The 20,867-nt window shown below is 34.5% G+C and overlaps 1 protein-coding gene and 2 long non-coding RNA genes across 3 annotated transcripts; 2 read left to right on the top strand and 1 right to left on the bottom strand.

Moving 5' to 3' along the window:
- Positions 1-1,159: 1,159 nt before the first annotated feature.
- tm4sf18 (transmembrane 4 L six family member 18) lies at positions 1,160-14,582 on the bottom strand. Its single transcript, XM_032572388.1, has 5 exons — positions 14,525-14,582; positions 10,149-10,402; positions 6,100-6,168; positions 4,701-4,843; positions 1,160-3,530 (listed from the first exon to the last, which is right to left on the bottom strand). Exons 2-5 carry the CDS (start codon positions 10,326-10,328, stop codon positions 3,332-3,334), a joined length of 591 nt encoding a protein of 196 aa, XP_032428279.1. The 5' UTR covers positions 10,329-10,402; positions 14,525-14,582; the 3' UTR covers positions 1,160-3,331.
- LOC116725963 (uncharacterized) lies at positions 8,752-19,897 on the top strand. Its single transcript, XR_004340515.1, has 3 exons — positions 8,752-8,764; positions 10,725-10,730; positions 19,100-19,897. It is a non-coding gene; the product is annotated as an uncharacterized LOC116725963 (long non-coding RNA).
- On the top strand, positions 10,754-13,140 carry LOC116725961 (uncharacterized). The gene is made up of 2 exons (XR_004340514.1): positions 10,754-11,455; positions 11,487-13,140. It is a non-coding gene; the product is annotated as an uncharacterized LOC116725961 (long non-coding RNA).
- Positions 19,898-20,867: the final 970 nt, after the last annotated feature.

Below are 20,867 nucleotides of genomic sequence, written 5' to 3'. Positions count from 1 at the left end.
TCTTGTGAGGAAGGGCTGTGTGAAAAGTCAGAGGAGACGTTGAAGAATGGATTCTACATCCTCAAAAAACAAAAACTAAACAGAATAAACTTCTTTCCTTCCGTTTTTACATTTTTTTGTACTCACAGTTAAGCATCATTGACACCAAAGTTCAAAAGTTTAACCAATGAGGAAAATACTTTGACTTTTGATCCAGTCAATACTGGGGTTTTTTTCCCAGTCAGAGAAATAGGTTAACCATCTATTTCATTTCATAATAATTATATCATAATAATTATTCAGTAACAATAAACATAATCATATAATCCCAAAATCTTTATTAAAAAGTTTGAAATGATTCATGATTTAGTTATTTCCTAATGAGGTCAGTCTCTATATCACGGTAAGTCCCATCTTGTCTGTCAAAGTGTAAAGGTAACATTTACTCAATTTGGGGCCACACCAATCAATAATGAGTAACTGTGGAAAGTCCAGAGCGGAAACATGAGGGAATGGATTTCCACACACCGAACATACGCGTTTGCCTTTTCTGACACATTTAATCCCTTTTGTTGCACATGTAATTTCTTCAGAAATTATTGAAATACTGTTATTTCTAAAACCCAGAAAAAATGTCAATAAAAATAGTCATGGTAAATAAATGGGAGGATATAAAACCTAACAGAAAGAAATAGAACCACACATTAAAATACTGTTTTTGTATTATGAAATGCTCTCATTGATGTCTGATATTTTTTGCTTTTTATCTCTAGAAAAGAAAGTGGGTTTATGATAAATAAAAACAAAATACGTTTTTTAATCTTTTAATAAAATGTATCGACAAAAATCTGGATTCTAACTGGAGAAAAATCTAGGACAGCCCAGAGCTAAAACCAGCTGACCAAATGTTCTTGGGTTGCTAGGTAACGGGGCTTGGCTCAGCGGGGGTTGCTAGGTAACGGAGTGGGCTTCACAGGAGGGGCAGCGCCTGCTAATTTGTGACGTTACATTCGGGAGATTTTTGAAACATTTTCAAGTCCCCAAAAAACAAACATTTGGTAAAAAAAAAAAAAAAAAAATTTTTTTTTTTTTTTAGACAAAAATTTGCAAGGAAAACCCCGGCGCTATGTAATTGTTTTAGAATGTACGAGAAACTTTTAAAAAAATCAGCCCGACTGTATGAATAAAATTGAAATTATTTATTTACTCAAGGCAGCACAAATAAACAGCACATTATATAAAAAAAACTAAAATGGATATAAAATGTCATTCAATAATGAACTACCAACTGACAGATATCAAGGTAGCAATTTACAGCAACAGGTAAAAAACACACAAGATACCTAAAAACTTGATGAAAGGACACTTGTAGGTACTTTCATTTATTCAGTGTGGGTCTGATTTACACACTACTTTAAGAAAACATCCGACTTTATTTTGTAAGATAGAGGCGAATAATTTTAAAGACAACAACAAAGTCACTCCACGCTATCATGAAACTCATCGACGTGTCAAACTCGAGGCGCGGGGGCTAAATCCAGCCCACTGTAGCTAATCATGTGGCCTCTCACAGGGGCAAATAAATAATACCTCCAAGGTAACAGCTATGTTTTTAAATATTATTCTATTGGTCAAATCAAAGCAGTTTTTTTCTGTATACTGCCAAATTACATCAATCAGTCCGTACAGTTCTTCACGATTCCACAATTACAGAAATCAACGCAAAATCAACAAATCCCAGAATGTTTTCCTCACTAAGATTTTATTTTAGCCTTTCTATAGATGTTAAGTTTGTCAAAATTAATTTATTCTTCAAATTTATTATGCTTAGTCAACAAGTTGTTTCTTGTGACATTTCTTGGTGTATTTAAGTTCTGGTATGTTGCTTTTGCATAAGCGGTTGGCAGTTACCGCAGCAACCAGTAAGTGACAGCTCCTCCCCCTTTTCTGTTGCCGTCGGTAACTGTAGTATGTATTAGGATCAGCTCTATTTTCTTTAGAAGTATTAATCTCTTAACATATTTTAGACAAATTGAATTATATACAGTATTTCATGTGTAATTTTGTCATGTTTTTTCTGTTTTTTACTGTTTATTTCCTTTTAGCTTTGTTTAATTTTACAATTGTTAACTGCTGTGAGCTGCTCTTTGGGAATCATTGCTTTGTAGTCTGTTTAGGGTAATTTATTGTACTTTCTTTAATGTTGAGGGCAGAAGCTCTATTGTTAGAATAAATACAGAGAACCTGAGTGTTTCTGTTATAAAGTCAATCTACTTTACCTGAGACGAATATAGAAGGGTTACACAACTGAATTTATTTAGAATTTTCCATAAAAACGATCTAAGACATTGGATTTATGTGGGTTTAAGTGACAAACTTCAATCTTTAAGTGGCAGTGTTTCTTACTTCTATTTCATTGCTGCCTCAGCGTTATTATAGCTCATGATCGATGAGACAAGTAACAAAAAGTCACATTTGCATATATCATTTACAAATATCACAAAAAGTTTTGCAAGTATTTCTAAGTTAGCGCCGCAAAATCAGTTATGTTGATTGCAAAAAAAAATTGCAAAATCCTGCAGTGGCTACAACGGCGTATGAGAGCCACTGTAGATACCAAAAACTGGAGAAAATGCCCAGCAAATAAATTTCATATTGAGATTAACCTCAGAAATTACCTAGAAAATACCTGGAATTTCTAAGTTTGAAAAGAAAAGTTCTGAGATTAATCTCAGAAATTTTTGTGCAAAAACTTGGAAATTTATGGTTTTGAAAAGTTGAACATAAAACTCAGAACTTTAGAGGTGGATTTCAGAAATTTTCTAGAAGAAATGCTTGAAATTTTCTGAGTTTCAAAAGTGGAAAATCTTTGACTTTTGACACTCAAAAATGTCCTATTCTAGAAAATTTTAATCTCCAAATTTCCGATTTTTTTACACAAATTTTACATTTTTCAAGTTCATGGATTTCAAAGATTTTCTTGAAAATTTCTGAGCTTAATCTCAAAATTTCTGAGTCTTTGGGTGGAAATTGACACTTTTCTTCTCTATCTACAGTACAATGGCCCTAATACGCCGTTGTTCTTTATTATTTAATTTTAAGAAGCACATATGTAGACACAGCAATTTATTAAAATTTTAACAGTTTGTTAATGGGTTTTATGAATGCATTCTGGTACATCCGGGTCTTTGAGAACATTCATGATCTTGATAAGGCCCAAAATGAAAATGAGTTTGACATCCCTGCTTTAGCCCATCAGCATGAAACTGCTTACTTGTGTCTATATCACAGTTGTTGCTGTAATGTACTGTTGTTTCTGTGATACGCCCAGCGTCCATGCAGATGTGCCTCTCTAAGCGTTGAGACTGTATTCCTGCTTGTAGCAGCAGGGCCGACAGATGGCGTTCACTAAACCGTTTCCAAGCTGTAAAAGGCAGATAATGAACTCCAGCACTGCGAGGCCCAGTAACACGCACAGCAGAGTGACGTTCCATTCTACGATGTTGATGGGCTGGAGGCACCGCGGCCAGATTTCAGGCTGCAACAGATACCTGGGAAGCACAGAAGAGAAAAAGTGACAATCAAAGAAAAAATTATTGGTTCTAAGAGCTGGTTTTGTCTTTTAGGACACTGAAAAAACAAGAAATTTTACTAAGTGGTTTTTGGTCTAGTTTCTAAAGCAAATAGTACACTTTCAAGAAGAGAAACTAACTTACAAGTAGCCTTTCAGCAAGATATATTGTAGGAGCTTGTTTTAAGTCAATAATTCCTTAATATTTGTGAAAAAGTACTAGTTCCACTGGCAGATTATTTGACTTTTAACAATACATTTTCCCATGTTATAATAGGCAAAATGTTAGTTTTGCATTATGTCAAGTGTACTAAGATATTTACACTACAAGCTAGAGCAAAAATATTTTGTATAATTTTATATTTTTATACTGTAGACAACAGGGAATGAATAAAAAAAACAGATCCATTACAGATGAGCATTAGGCCAAAGATGGAGCCATGGGAAAACTTTTCTTCTTGTATTTTTTATGAATAAATAAAAAAGCATTTGCCACAACATTCTACAGTGCAAAAACACAAAATCTAGTTTCTAGTGAAAGTACGGGAAAACTGATTTACAAATAATTTTTCAGCAAGATATAGGAGCTAGCTTTAAGTAAATAATTTCTTAACATTGGTGAAAAAGTACTAGTTCCACTGGACCGTTACCTAGCAACACCAGCCAAGCCCAGGCTGTCACCTAGCAACCTGGTTTCACTTATAATGAAATAATATAATATACATATGAAATAATATACATGGGAAAATGTCTTCATGTAAGTGAAAAAGTACTAGTTGTGTAGAAAATATGCAAAACATTTTTTGGTTTAATTACTGCTTTGAATATGTTGTTCTTTCAGCAAATAGCTTTTATTTAGTTTGTTTACTCCAGTTAACAATTACTAAGTTAGTTGACAATTATTTGAATAATCGATTAGACAGATTAATTGTTTCAGCCCTGATCTAGAGGAAACCACCAAACATTTTTTTGAAATGTTCTACTGGAGAGAACTTTGTGGAAGGTGTGCGTCCCGTTTCATCTGACATAAAACTACAGCAGCATTTTTAAAAAGAAAAGTCTTAAGATATGAAAGTCCCGCAACAACAATAATCTTCTTGATGTAAAATGTTTTGGGTTTTTTTTAATTGTTATTGCTGGGTGTCCTTACCTGCCGCGCTGGTCTGCGAAGGGGTACGACCACCCATAGGAGGTGAAGCAGTGGGGGCCCTGAACCAAAGCCAGGCCTGAAATGACGAAGCAGTAACCAGAGCCCAGGAGGCCGACGATGGCCGCCAGAACCGAGCCGCACATCTGTGAAGACACAGCGGCACACGGGCAGCGTTTTAAAAACAACAGACTAATGTTTACACTGCAAAAACACAAAATCCTGCCAAGTATTTTGGTCTAGTTTCTACTGCAAATATGTTAGTACACTTGAAAAAAGAAATATATTTTCACTAGAAACTAGACTAAAAAATACTTTTGTGTTTTGCAGTGTGTATTTGGTTAGGAGTGTTTGCTGCAGCGAATAAATTTTGACCGTTTCATTTCATCCTTGCCGAGTTGGAAAAAACAGGCACAGCTGCTACACACACACGTATAGACGCAGCTGTGCATGTGCCTTGAATGGCATTCAAGCTCACTTTGGTGTGTGTTTCTTAACAATGGGGGCCTTGTTCAGTAATCATGGGAGACTCAGCATTAGCACTTCAGCTCTATCTGATAGAAATTTAGTTTTAGCTTGGTTATTACTACCTTGCAGTGGTGCCCAGAGTCAGTCCTGGAGGGCCGGTATCCTGCATGTTTTAATTTTCTCAATGGTTTAACGCACCTGAATCAAATGATGGCTCATTACAGGCCTAAGAAGAACATTGACATGCTGAAAAGGTCGTTGCCGCCACCAGGGAGAGAACAAAAACATGCAGGATGCCGGCCCTCGAGGACCGACAGTGGACACCTCTGACCGAATGCATTACTCTCAAAGCGGTGACAACAAAATAATAATAAAATTGCATAAACGCCACTCTATACTAAATAAAGAAGAAACAAAAATGGATACAAATGTCAAAATGTTTCACTTAGAAACAGAATGAAGTGCTAGCTTAAGTGCTAGTTTACATTAGCACTTGAGCTCTATCCGATAGGAATCTAGTTTTATTTTGGTTATTGACTATTAATAAACTGGAAAAACTCCAACAAATATATGCTGACTGAAAAAAATCTGAAAGCGATAGCAATGTTGAAATGTTTCGTTCAAACACAGAGCGAAAAGTTAGCTAAAGAGCCAGTTAGCATTAGCACTTTAGCCATATAGGATAGGTTTTATCTTGGTTATTGACTTCTTTAATGCATTACTCTGAAAGGGGTGAAAACAAAATTATAATAATAGAACTGCAAAAAAGTCCAACTGATATATACAGACTGGGAAAAAAAAGAAACATGTTTGTTAGCTTGTCAGATAAACTGAATGCTCTAGATGTTTATCAGATCCCATTAACAGTTGCTGGTGTAGAATGTTCCCCTCTTGTATATTTTGAGCACTGGTCCCAGCGTAAAAAGTCTCCTACCATTAAGCTTTCATTCCAGCAGCAGCTGCATTTCCCTAGAGTGATGAAGGCCACAGCTGGAATCAGCATCTGGAAAGATACAGAATTGATTTTTTCTATTACAGTTTCTGAACAATGACATTTTTCCCCTTTATCTAATTTATTATTCTGTTGCCAGATAATTTAATAATAAAAAAAGAACATTATGAAGTTTCTGCATGTAACTATAGATTTAAGTTTTAAATGCAAAACAGGTTAATTTAATTAAAACAGCTATTCACCATTATAAAAATGAATTTAAAAAAGTAATAACTAGTAAAGCTCATATCTGAACAGAGCTTTTTTATTTATTTATTAAACACAAAATCTTACCAAGTATTTTTGGTTTAGTTTCTAGTGCAAATATCTTAGTGCACTTGAGTTGAAGAAAAACTAACTTAAGCCCAGCTCGTTACCTAGCAACCCCAGCGAAGCCTGGCCTGTTACCTAGCAACCAGGACATCTAGTCAGCTGGTTTTACCGCTATATGCACTGCGGTAAAACAATGGCTACTGGAAAAGACAAGAGTACTATAAAAGCACACAATCTTATTAAGTATTTTTAGTCTAGTTTCTTATTAAACTTGAATTAAGACAAAACCAATTAACAAGGAACTGGTCAGCAAGAAATAGGAAGTACACATCAGATTATTTTACTTATAATATATTTTCCTACATTTTAAGTGAAATAATCTGCCACTGTAACTTTTTTTTTCAAAAAATTTATTTAAAAATTTGTTCCCTTTTTTTTCTTACATTAGCGTGTTTCAATTAAGCAAACTTATTCTTGTAATTCTAATTTGCCCAATTATATGATCAATGAAAACACAGTAACTCCACAATTTGATATTTCACAAATAAATTTGCTAAATGAAAACACACAAATTTTTAACAATTTTTTTTAAAATTTTTTTAAAAGTTTTTTGACCCACAGTTTTGGAGCTAGTTTTGGCCATATAGTTATAGAAGTCACATGATCAACAGCAGGATGTTACTACTGGTGGAAACAACAAAGAAGACGACAGGAAGTGGTTGAAGGATGACGTTTTTTAACAACTTATCGCGTGAACAAACTTATTTACTTATTATTTTTAATTATGTTTCGTATTTAATGGAAACACCGCAATTGCAAAATTGTGATTTTTCGACCCCTGCATAATATGGTCAAAGTTTTGCACTCATTTGTAACGGAAACACAGTTTGTTCTTTTCTCCCCTGTCTGGGAGGAAGAGAGGGACTCTGATCCTCTTTCCTGTGTTGCTGTCTGTCTCCCAGAGACATTAAAACACATTCTAACAAAAGGAAAGGATGTTCCAAAATATTTTCCACACCCGCAAAGTGCTCAACAATCAGAATTGAGTTAAAATACACATCCTGCATGTCAACAGAAGAGATTAAAAGGGAGTCTGGCAACAGGGAGGGAAGCGCACGGCGTGTAAAGAGGAGAAAAGGAAAAACGGAGGGAGGATGCACATGGGAGAGGAAGTTGGGGGAGCTGCAGATGGATGTTCTCAGAGGGATTCAGTTTGTTCTTTGACCTACTAACTTTATGTCATTTCCATCCATCTGCTTAAAAATAAGCAGCCAAAAATATTAAACTACTCAGATCTCATAGCTTTCAGATTCCCGAAAGTGTGAGCTAATTGATCATTGAAATTTTTTAAAGAGCATAAATGGCCTGCAGGTTTTTTGATATGAAGCTTGGAATCTAAAAGAAAATTACGTTATTACCTCTAGCTATATCTCAAAATGTATGTTTACGATCTTTATTCAACTTAAAATGCACAAAAACACAAAATCATATCAAGTGTTTTTGGTTAGAATTTATTGAAAATATCTTAGCAGACTTGAAACAATACTTTTTATATATATCAATTTAAAGAAGTTGTTGACTTAAATCAAGCAATTACATCTTACTGAAAAGTTGCTTGTTATTTCAAGTGTACCAAGATATCTTTACTAAAACCTAGAACAAAAATACTTAGTAAGATTTTGTACATGCTTAGTAAAACTTTGTACAGCACATATCACGGTAAAACAACCAGCTGACCAAATGTGCTGGTTGCTAGGTAACAAGCTAGGCTTTTGCTGGGATTGCTAGGTAACGGGTTGAGCAAAAGTTAATTTTGCTATTGATAGTTTCACTAGAAGCTAGATCAAAATACTTGGTAAAGTTTTGTGTTTTCGTAGTCTACTTCTTCCTGTTTATAGTACTGTGTATTTATAGTATTTATGGACCAAAACTGATTTGAGATTCCAGTGTTGAATAGAAAGAAAAGAAAACTCTGAGTTATTAGTATTTTACTTTAAAATCATCAATCAGAGATGATCAATGGGAAATTGGATGATTTCTATTCGTGATCGATTGATTATTGTATATTTTTGATTTTTAGCATAAATAAAAATGGAGTATTTCTAAATCTCTCCTGTGTAAATCAAATCGCTCTTGTGGTCCTCCGTCCAGTAGGGGGCGATAAGCAATTTAATTATACCTGAGTTCTGACCAGTTCAGTTTTTTAACTATCACACTTCATTCATATATTATTTAAATTTTCTTGTGTTATTTCCTTTAAATCAACCTGCAACTGGCTTAATTAGCACAGAGCGTCATAATTTAGACTTTAGGGAATGGTATTTACAGAAAAATAGTTGAAAAACAAAGTTAATTTTAGTTGTAAGGCACAATCTTTCTGTTGTTGCTGGGTGAAAAAGAACAGCTCCTTTCTGCTCAATTAGAGCAAAACCCCATCAGCTCAGCGGCGTGCAAAGCAGACAGATTAACTGTAGATGTACAAAACACTTCTTTGTTCCCACTGAACAACTGCAAACTCACTCAGACTGAATGGTGTCAAAGGGGAACAATTTATACTTATTTATATTTTTCAGGGCTAAGTCCACTTTAATTCACTAAAAAAATACATTTAAAGTCACAAAATAGCTCTGCCAACGTTACACTGCAAAAACACCAAATATTACCAAGTATTTTTGCTCCAGTTTCTAGTGAAAACATCTTAGTAAAATAAGACAAAACTAACTTACAAGTAACTTTTCAGCAAAAAATAGGAGCTTATTTTAAGTAAAACATTTCTTAATACTGATGAAAAAATACCAGGTAAAAGTTGAACTAAATTAAGGAATTATTTATTTTAAGCAAGATTCTATAACTTGGCAAAAAGTTAACTAAGTTTGTTTTGTCTCATTTCAAATCTACTCAGATATTTGGACTAAAACCTAAAGGAAATAGTTGGTAAGATTATGTGTTTTTTCACTGTAATCTCTAATGAATAAGACAGGAAGGGAGGAAATGCTTTAGCTAACAAGCCATAAATATCAAAAAAACAATTCCTAAAGATACATTCTTTCCTTCAGGTTTTAAATATGACTATAAAAATATATTTTGAGTAAATATGGAAGAAGATTAATGGTTTATATTGTTTTAGGCTCCCTATTAATACATTTCTAACAATCATAATAATACTTTATTTGTAGAGCAATTTTTTACACAAATGAACATAAACAGCATCTTACAAGACACAAGGTAAAAGTAAAACGAAATTAAATCAACTTGAAATGATTTAAATTTCAAATTGATTTAAATAAACTTGACTGATTTACGTAACAATGAAATAATAAAAATACAAAATGAATTAAATTTCTTTTTTTAAGTAGACAAAAAGTAAAAGCAAGAAAAAATAAAAATTTAAAAATTATCCTGGGTATTGACATCCAATTTTACATTATTTGTTTGAAAAAAGCAGGTAGAAGATACAAGATTTTATAATTTTCATACTAAAACCTACAAACATTAAAATCTTTTCCTAACAGATAAATTCTTAAATTATTCGCTCATTGAATTGAATTATTTAACATCGTCAATATCAGTTTTGGTCCCAGTAAGCTCTTTTTTAAACACTTGTTTTTTAGTCCATCATTAGTTTTAACTAATGATTTAAAAGAATAAAAATTCCTGACTATAAAAGCTCTTTAAAAAAAAATCTAACTAGTTTCTTTGTGATAAATGTTTTTACTCACCAGCAGCCCTCCGCCTCCCAGTCCACCAAAGTACCAGATGTAGCTGGCGAGTCGGTCCTGCTGGATGTAGGTGATTTCTCCCATTGGAAACAGCAGCAGCAGGTTGGCCAAAATGCTGCAGAGTGCCAGCGGCAGCAGAGCCAGGCCCAAAGACCGGGCAAAACCCACCGAGCAGCACATCGAAAAACAAAAACACCAAAATCACAACGCGCAGAGGGAGACGGCGGAGGAGCTGGAGCGGCTCTGGAGAGGCACTGGGAAGGAGAGGAGGGGAACAGCTGAAGGGACAGGAAGCGGGTTGTGTTGGAGTTAAAGGGTGGAGGGGGTTCTGGCATGACAAAGGAGGAAACACATTCACGCTGACGAGACCAGAACGAACGGAAAAACAAAAAGTCCAACAAGGATGACGGAGTTTTCCTCAGGCCGTTAGTCAGCAGAGACAAAATCAGACAAAAAAATAACTTGAATCAGAAGAAACAGCTGACATGTGTAATGACGTAAATACAAGAAAAAAATTGAGATAAGATTACAAGAATAAAGTCAAAATAATAAAAAATAAAGTCGTATTATTACAAGAATTAAGTCACAATATTTTGAGAATAAAGATGTAACAGTACTATTTTATTCTTGTAATATTATGACTTTATTATCTTTTATTCTGGTGCGGCAGTTTGCAAAATGTTCTGATATAATACTTAAATTATTCACAGAAAACAGGATTTATGATGGAGTGTTTGGGCTACACAAAGGAAAAAATAAAGTCAAAATAACATGAGGATAAAGTTGTAATAATATGAGAATTAAGTCATAATATTACAAGAACGGTCATACAAAAATAGTCAAAATAATATTATTATATATAATATTAAGACTATTCTCATAAAACTACGACTTTATCCTCGTAACAGAACTTTTTCTTCCGAATTTTGACTTTATTCTCATATTATTTTGAATTTATTCTCATAATTTTATGACTTTATTCTTATTATTTCAACTTTATTCTCATAAAACTATAACTTGGTAATATTAGAACTTTATTGTGGTAATTTTGACTTTATTCTCATAAGTTTATCTTTTTATTTTCTCAGTGTGGCCCTAATACTTCATTGTAATATTTAGATTATATGTAGGTGTGTGTGGGTGTGTGTGTGTGTGGGTGTGTGTGTGTGTGTGTGTGAGAACCAGGTTTTTATATCCTCGTGGGGACCTATTTCTGTCTAGATTGTGGGGTTGTGGGGACACTGCTCCCTATGGGGACATTTCTTGATCCTCATGAGGGGAAATGCTGTTTTTGGGTTTGGGGCTAGGTATGTGATGGTTAGTTATGGTAAAGGATAGGTATGTGATGGTTAGTTATGGTAAAGGATAGGTATGTGATGGTTAGTTATGGTAAAGGATAGGTATGTGATGGTTAGTTATGGTAAAGGATAGGTATGTGATGGTTAGAGTTAGGCTGTAGAAAATGAATGGAAGTCAATGTAAAGTCCCCACAAGATGTGAAAACACGACTGTATTTGCGCGCTCGCATGTGTGCGTGTGTGTGTGAATTAAAACAAAAAGAAACAATAAGGTTTAAGGTATTTCTTCCAAACAGGCAGGATGAAGTTTAATGTGTTGAACATCAGTAGCGATAAAAGATGTATATATTTGTATTTCACAAATTCATCATTTAATGTCCATTTAACTGAAGCTGAACATAAGGGACGCCGGAGTAAGAGCCGTTTCAGGCAGATTATGTCGCCTGGATTATGTCGGTGAGTCGTTAGCAGAGTAAACGGATCGTACCAGGTTGGGTTTGGATCTGTAAGGAGATTACCGCTGTAACAAAGTCCAACATGGGGAGATTTTATGCTCAAGTAGAGACTGTGTGAAACAATCCAGCACCAACAGGGAAATTACATAATAAATGAAGATTATTTAGATGTTTACATACATGGGGTGCTTTTTCTCTTTTTGTCACCTACAGTAAGTAAATCTGATTCACTTTAGTTATTTAATCAAATTCTACTTTAAGAAATATCTGCCTGCTTCGTGTCGGTTGTTGGGTCAACTCATGAGTATTAGTCACTTTTAACTCAAGTGCACCTTATTGCGAGCCGCATAAAGTTCAGATAAAGATTCAGATGGCAAAAGAAGATTTAAACAAGTGTACACTGTAATTTATTTGGCATTTCTAAACAAGTTTAACATAAGTTTCAATAGAAGAAGAAGAAGAATTCACTGACAAATAATCTTAGATGTAGATTTTAAAACTCAAGCAACCAATGGTGCTTTCTCCCAAAAAAGGTATCAGAACGGGCCAATACAAAAAATAAACATTCTTCAAAAATTCCAAAGGAAACATATAATTTATTTTTCTTTTTTATATATATATTTTTTATTGGCCTCATCTGGCCTCCCCTATATATTTTTATCTATTAATTTCCAATTTTAATAAAATTTCTAATTGTATAATTTGAAGTTTGCAAAATTTTATAAATGTATCTATTAATTGTGTTTTACATTTATCTCCTGATTGAAGAAGATGACTATGTAAGACTTTCTATGACCTGAACATGATTCTCTGGGTGGCCAACATTTTTCTATAGGGTACCATGGCACCCATTTGCCCCCCTATGGGGTAGCCACTGCAAACAGAAAAATATGTAATTTAGATCCTTGTAAAAAATCCTTTAAAAATAAACTGACAATCACAAGGACTTGTGTACAGAGCATGAAAAAGCACTTTCATATTATTATTTATTATTTTATTTCTTGATTGAGTCCAACAATTTGTGGCATCAGTGGTTCAATCACCGGGTTTTCTTTCATAGAAATATTGAGAATATCCCCTGGTTACTTTGCAGATCTGCTTCTGCTGATTGCATCCAGTAATTGTCAGTGTACTTTGAACCTCATCCAGGTGCCATGTGACGTCTGATACAAACCCAGCTGTTTGTCAAATATTAACCAGCATTAAAATCATTTAGTTGAATCATAAAACCAAAGTAAACAGAACAAAAATAGGAGTGCTATTAAAAAAAGAGGGAATTAAACCAGAATTATCATGAAAAACACATTTTGTTTGTATTAATTAGCAGTGAAATGATTCTGAATATTCTGGTCTTTCTGATATTAGTATCCCTGAGCACATCCATCTGCTCTGGGGTCTGATCCCGCCCACAGCACCCTGGGTGGAGAACCGGTTTGAGGGATGGAGTGACTCCACCAATCACCCACAGTGATTATCTGTCCACGCCCAAACTGAGCCCTCTGGTGGCCTACGTATGGAAATACAAGGGTGGTTTAAAGACAGGTTTCTCAAACATTATTCACACTTTTCCTGAGTAAAAACTCCAATATTAGGCTTGTTTCTCAACTGCAATTACAAAACTGTAGATATTTGTGTACATTATCTACTATGATTAAAACAATTAATCGTGATTAATCAATAATTGTCAACTAATTTAATAATCGATTAATTGTTAACTGCAGTAAACAAACTCAAAGAAGGCAATTTGCTTAAAGAACAACATAATCACAACAGTAATTAAGCCAAAACTGTACAAAAAACATATATATATATTTCAATTGAGATGTAAAAAAAACTTTGTTGGTCTATAAATATGTCCAACAAGATACAGTTTTAGCTTCACCCGACTAAATTCTGTAAATAAAACAAATAATAATAAAATCTCCTATTATTTTATTGCATTGGAATGAAATGGGCATTATAGGATTATCTCATTTTAAAAAGGAAATGAATTAATTGTTTATGTGGATTTTTATGTATTTCTAAAATAATGAACTTCCTAAAATATGTACATTTTTTTGCCAAAAGTTATATTTTTTAGTGGTTAAATAAGAAATATGCTGAATGTGCCAGATTTGTTTATCCGATTAATCGATTAATTGAAAGAATAATCAACTAATTGTCAGAACAGTTTATAGGAAAATTGATGAATACAATAATTTTTAGTTGTAGTAGTTAAAATAAGCTTTTTTATGTTCTATTTTCTGACTTTTTTAGTTATTTAACAGACATTATCTGTTTGCACTTTTCAGGAAAGTGATTTTACTTCTGCGTCTCATTTAGGAAAGAGAAGAGGAACAAAAACCAACATCCTGCTTGTAAAAGGAACCAAAATGTTTTATGGAAGCTGTGGTTTATTGACATTAACACAGAATGTTATTTCAGCAACAGTAATTTTTTATGGATGTTACTATAAAGTATATCAATAAAACAAGTTATTGTGGCACATTAACTTCCTTTAGCTGCTGGTGGTAAAATGTGGACTACAAGTCAATGCAGAACAGTCCAAACTACGACCAAAAGCATTTCTGACTTTTTAAACGCAGAAAATTAAAACATATTTTGTACATTAAAAATAAAATACCTGTAACAGGCCAGTTGACTCTGTGGCCTCTTCTTTTCAGCTCCTCAGCCACTTCCTGGTCGATCCCTTCCTCCAAATTAACTAACCACTGACCAGCTGCAAGACAAAATCACCAAAAAATTATTTCTCCTTCAAATTATGCAGAATTATCATTTTTATACTTATGATCCCACAATACACGACAGAAAAGAGCTATTCGACCACTTTAGTATGCAGGAATAAGCTTCATATCTATATTTCAAGATAAAAATAAATTATTATGGAGCAAAAAATGTAAAGTTTAAATAAGGTAAGTCAATTCGGATGATTGAAATAAATAAAATAACATTACTTTGTGTATTGCACTTTTATTTTCCACTGGAAAATTCAGTTATGAAAATCCAGGATTTATAGATATCGCGTACTGTAACAAAACATTTAAGGCTGAAACGACTAATCGTGGTGAATCAATTATTCAAATGATCAACTAATTTTGTATTTGATTAATTGTTAACTGAAGTATACAAACTCAAAAAAGCATAAGAAAAAAGATTAAGACACTCAGAGTAGAAAAACTTAAACTGTACAAATATACTGCATTCAATTTTATTTTTTTTAAATGTCTGTAAATATGTCAGAACTTCAAGTGGCAGTTTTAGCTTCACTTGGTTTAAATTCTGTAAAACAAATATATTAAACACCTTTTGCTATTCAGTTATTACTTGGTTACTGCAGAAAATAATCAACGGATCTGTTTTAAACTGTACTGATGTTAATTCCATCAGAAAGTCCTGAGATTTTCACATGTTGATGTTGAAAGTATGTTCTTAGCTGCAGATGCATCGTTTGCTACAAAAGATTAAGTTTTCACTAAAGCAACAAATCTTTATTATTTAAAAAAGGAATTTGGTTATTGCCATTTTTATTATATTTCCAATATTGTAAATAAGTGTCAGTGGTTTCATGAAAAATCTGCAGAATTTGCTCATTTTTTATTTGATTAATTGATTGTCAGTTGCGGCCCTGAATAAAATAACTAAAAGAGCCAAAAACAAATTGTTGGGGATATATGCCATACTGTGGTGTAAATTGTAGTGATGTTTTCATTGTTTGACTTTTTGAAAGATGTTTTAAGGCATATACTTTTGTCATTGTATTCCACAAAGACTCTTGGTGCATCCAAAGCCTGCTGAGGGTTCATCCCAAACTCGACCATGTTCAGCAGGACCTTAACAAAACAGACCAGGTAAATCTACTATTAATTATTAATTGGTTAAACCAAAAATAGTCAATAGATGTATTTCTAAAAAGGTTGAGGTGTAAATCAAAGGAAGGTGCCTATTTCATTTATCCGATTAATCGTCAGAATAATTGACAGATTAATCGATTATAAAATAATCGTTAATTACAGCCCTAATTCTGCGTACCTGGATGTGTCCTTGAGGTTGCATAAAGGCCCCCATGACCCCCAAGGCAGCGAGCAGTTGGGGTTTTTCTGAGTCGGTGAGGAGAGCAGGTATTATGGTGTGATACGGCCGCTTCCCTCCAGCAACACAGTTAACGTGGCCGCGCTGCAGGGAAAAGTTGGCACCTCGGTTCTGCAAGAAAGGAGAATATGAATTTCAACGCTGCCGTTCAGTCTGATTAGTTAATGCTTAAATAAGGAAACAATATCAGCTATATTAAGTATTCCATACGGCATAAAACACAAGCAAGCCGTTCATCCTGAGGTGGTGTTAATATGCAAAACCAGTTAGAAATTAGAATATCTTGCTCTCTAACTCATTTATGACACATATAGTATATTTAAAAATCATATTATTGTCTGACTGATTTACCCGTTCCAGCTTTATTAATTAGGCCAGCCATAATAGCAGAAAGTGGGAAAATTGTGAGTTTCTGACTGGTAGTTCTTGGAAAACCAAGTTGATGAGCCACACAAAACAAATATAGATGTCCAGAAGACAGAGGGAGTGAGGAGTAAACAACACACTGGTTGAGAAAGTAAAGTATTTTCAAGGATTTGAAGGATTTGAACCCTGAAATAAAGAACAGTATCCTCCTCTACAGCAGACCTGTAGCGAGAAGCCGCAGTCCTTAGGGACCAGGCCAGTCCCAAACCCCATGTAGGTGCTGTTGACAAACGAACAAGCGTTCCTCTGACTGTCAATCACACAGAAGTAGACCGTGTCACTTCCTGTCAGCAGACCTGGTTCCACTCGCGCCATCACCCTGCAGATCCACAAAAACTATTTTACAATAAAGAAAGTAAACTGATCAGAGCTAAAACAATTAATCATATTGATCATGATTAACTGATTAATTGTTAACGGGATCATTCGTTAATTGCCAGAAGAACAAGATATTCAGAGCAGTAATTAAGAGAAAACTGTACAAATACATATACATTATTATACAAAGTGTGGCAATTTTTTATCTGATTGATCAATTAATCATTGGAATAATTGATTAATCATCAAAACAGTCTATAGAATAATCGATTAATCGTCAGAACAATTGATAAAATAAGCGATTACTAAGGTAATCAATAGTTGCAGCTCTAAACCTGATGTGAAATGAAAACAAAACAAGCAGGATCCACATTTCCAAACTTATGTTGGGGATTTTTCTGTCAGTAAATAAGTTTAAACAGGAGGCCTTTCCTTTCCTTATAATCAACTAATATAGCAGTGCTGTAAACATTATTAATTTCCTGCTTTTCTTGATTTTTTTTACTTACCTTGTTTAATATGAAAATGTAAACATAGAAATTACTGAATGAAAAGGATGTGAATCATAAATGGGAGCAGGTTTAGTGCTCAACCAAAACATTATTAAAAAGGGTTTAAGGCTCAGTAATGCAACATCGCAGAACTCTTGATTGTTTTTTTATTTATTCAGTCAGTATTCAAAATTGTATGTATTTCAAAACACTGAAACAATTTAAACAACTTGACTGAAAATAAGTTTAAGATTTATATTTAGCCTGTCCTGCACATCAGATTAACCTAAATTACCACTTTATAAATCATTACAATATATAAAAACCCAACATATATCACTAAATGTTATTACAAACAACTAGGCCCGTTACGATAACAAATTCTGGTGGACAATAAAATGTCCTAGAAGTTATTGCGATAAACAATAATATTGTTTATCGCAAGTAATTATAATAATGCAAGAACACATTTTCAAAGATCAATAAACTTTAATTTCTAATGAATATTTAACACTGGAACCGGAAGACATTTTAAATGTCCAAAATAGATCAACAAAACAACAGAAATAATAAATAAAATGAATTATGGAGTCTCTGGAAACAAAACTGTCCTTTAAAAAAAGGGCAAGTTGAGACCAAACGTATCAGACTCAAGACTTTTGTCATCCAGTTTTTGAAGAAGAGAGAAAGAAAAACAATAAATTATGTGAATTAAATTATTAAGTTCATTTTAATGTATCATGTGATTTATTGGTATATTGCTGATTGTGACAAACAATTATAAACCAAAATGGATTTCAACTCAATTTTACATTTTTCACTCTTCTAACCATCAAATCTTCACTTCAGCGTGTTTCTGTGTGCCTGAATTCAGCATAATGGATTATTATATTTTTACGGTTTTATAGTTGGTCTATTTGTATTACAACTGATAATGATTTAAAGTTCAAAGTACACGTTGCTGGTCAGTAAACACACGAGCTATACGAGCCCACACCCTTCGTATGCGAGGGACGAGACAAAGACAGAGGAGCGTTAAGGTCAAGGGAAGTAAAAGTCCACAATCCTATCTAAAGTCAACAAAGAACAACTGGTACATCATGGCACCAACACACACACACACACACACCTGTCCATGCTGATGTGCCGCGCCCGCTGCTGGCTGTAGCTTTTCGACAGTAAGCTTTCCGTAGGGACGGTCACATGGGCGGCGTCGCCAAGGTAACGGAAGGCATCCATTTGTGCCAAACGCACGGCCTCCACGAACACATGGATGTAGTCTGAGCTGTTGTGGCCTCCAGCTGAAAGGAAACGCAACGAGACGCATCAACAAAATGTTTTACTTTCAATTAAAGAGCAAACAATTTCAGAGTTTTATTTATATTCTCTGAAACTTTTGAAAAGTGACATTTCCGTAGGGTTTTACGGCAATACCCAATCTAGTTGGGGGTTTTTTTTATCAATATTGGGATCAATACAGATATTAATATTGGATCGATACATCTCTAATTTTATCTATTAATCAAATTTTTGGTTTTTGAAGATTTTATTTCTAGAAAATCTGGATTTTTTTTCCACCAATGCCCATCTTCAGATTCCCATCATTCAGAGAGATGCAAAGCTAAGGCGGCCATCTTGTTTCACAATCGTAATTTACAGCTTCTTTTCATTTGAACTCTGAATTCATGCCAACTGGACAATTAAATATTAGAGTAAGAGTTTCTTTCAATTATGAGAATAAAGTCATGTTTTAACAACAATAGAGTCAAAAATAATAAAAGAATAAAGTTGTTGGGGTTTTTTTAAACTGAATATAGTCGCAATATCTGGAGAGTAAAGTAGTAACTCCAACACAAACAAATATGAAAAATGAGGAATATTGAGCATCTTGTAAAGTTATACTTTGGTGTTGGTTTTACAAGTAAGGAAATATTTGATCTTTTAACATCAACATCAAATTACCAGAAGCAGGACTATTAAATGATCTAACGAGTATTTTAAAGAAAGAACTAAAAAAAAAACTATTTTCTCATTAAAGCAACTCTTTTTTTTGTTTTAGGGCGTTTTTCTGGTAAAATTGCATCTTTTTGCTGCTAATATTGTCCTCGTAATTATTCAAACATTCTCACAACCCGCCGCTATTATGCCTTGTACAACTCAGAAGGGATGATTGAAATAAAGCCACATTTGGAAAACATTTTCTGTCATTTCTGTAATTCCGTTTTTAGAAAAAGAAAGCGAGGGAAATACATAAATTATCAGATTTGGTATTAAAAAATGCAGATATTTTATCACCCAACCCCACTCTATTATACCTTCTAAAGGTAAACCTCAAATTTGTGATGTCACAAAGGTGCATTTATGCCATCATTACAGATTAAAATGTTGATTAATGTCTCATTTACAAAGTTTCAAAAGCAGCTATAAACAGGTGGGTTTTAGTCTAGAGTTAAAGGAAGTCAGTATTTCGCCTGTTTTGTAGTTTTCTGGAAGTTTGTTCCAGATTTGCGGTGCATAGAAGCTGAATGCTGCTTCTCCATGTTTGGTTCTGGGGATCAAAACTTTGTGTTTTTGCAGCGCACACACAACAGTCTGAGATTCTAAAATCCTCAGGGTCTGGATAAATATTTCTCCTTTGAGCTTTAGAGGATGTCAGCTGCATCTCCTCTGAGTTCCTGCCCTGTACCTTTGAGCTGAGGAAAGTTCTCCAGGATGTTGAGGAGCAGCAGAGCGACCAGGCCCTGACCGTTGGGAGGAAGCTCCCACAGACGCACGCCCTGAACACAAAACAAACCCGGTCACTCGCCGCTGACCGGGGAGCGAAGGCACGGGCATGATAAGCGACTCGGGTTGCCGACCTTGTAATCTGTGCTAATGGGGCTGACGACCTCGCTGTCGTGGCTGCTGAGGTCCTCCAGGGTCATGACCCCTCCGTTCTGGTTGATGACATCAACAATAGCTTGAGCCACTCGGCCCTGGTAGAAACCCGGTTTGCCTTGCTCACCGAGCTCCTGGGAAAAGTTACATTTATGTTATAGTTGGTGCACCACTACGATATTCACTTGGCCTATAGAGGCTTCATTATTTTATTTCTAAACAAAACATGTCCATTACATTTCATTACACAAAATCATTCTTAGATAAAAAAATGTTTGAGTATTTTGAGCTCCTTTCAGAATAAGTTGTTTTAGGGCGTCTTGTTGCTTTAAATCCAAATAAGCTGATGATGGCCACGCCCCCCCCCCCAACTCAACGTTTACTCTTGGACATGAACATGCAACAGATGGGCAATTATACAACCGTATGTCTTTGAAAAGCAGAAGTGGAGCTTCCTGCACAACCAACAAGAATGCAGCGACTGGTTTCTGAATAATAAGTCAACAACAAAACACTTCTATCTAGCAGCCATTGTACAGCGCATACAGCGGTAAAACCAGCTGAACAAATGTGCTGGAGCTCTGCTGGGGTTGCTAGGTTACAGGCAGTGTCTGCTGATTCGTGATGTTACATTTCAGACGTTTTTGAAACGGCTCATTTTCCAGACAACAAAAAACATGAAGTTTAATGCTAGTTCAATCGAACTCTGATCTGGATCAAAAAAGCGAATAATTCTGGTGCGCCTACAAACCAAGGTCTCGGTTC

This window comes from Xiphophorus hellerii, chromosome 9, assembly GCF_003331165.1.
Source record: "Xiphophorus hellerii strain 12219 chromosome 9, Xiphophorus_hellerii-4.1, whole genome shotgun sequence".
In the NCBI taxonomy this organism is placed as follows: Eukaryota; Metazoa; Chordata; class Actinopteri; order Cyprinodontiformes; family Poeciliidae; genus Xiphophorus; species Xiphophorus hellerii.
The sequence above is the reverse complement of the archived record's forward strand: the minus strand, read 5'-3'. Positions and strand labels throughout refer to the sequence as shown.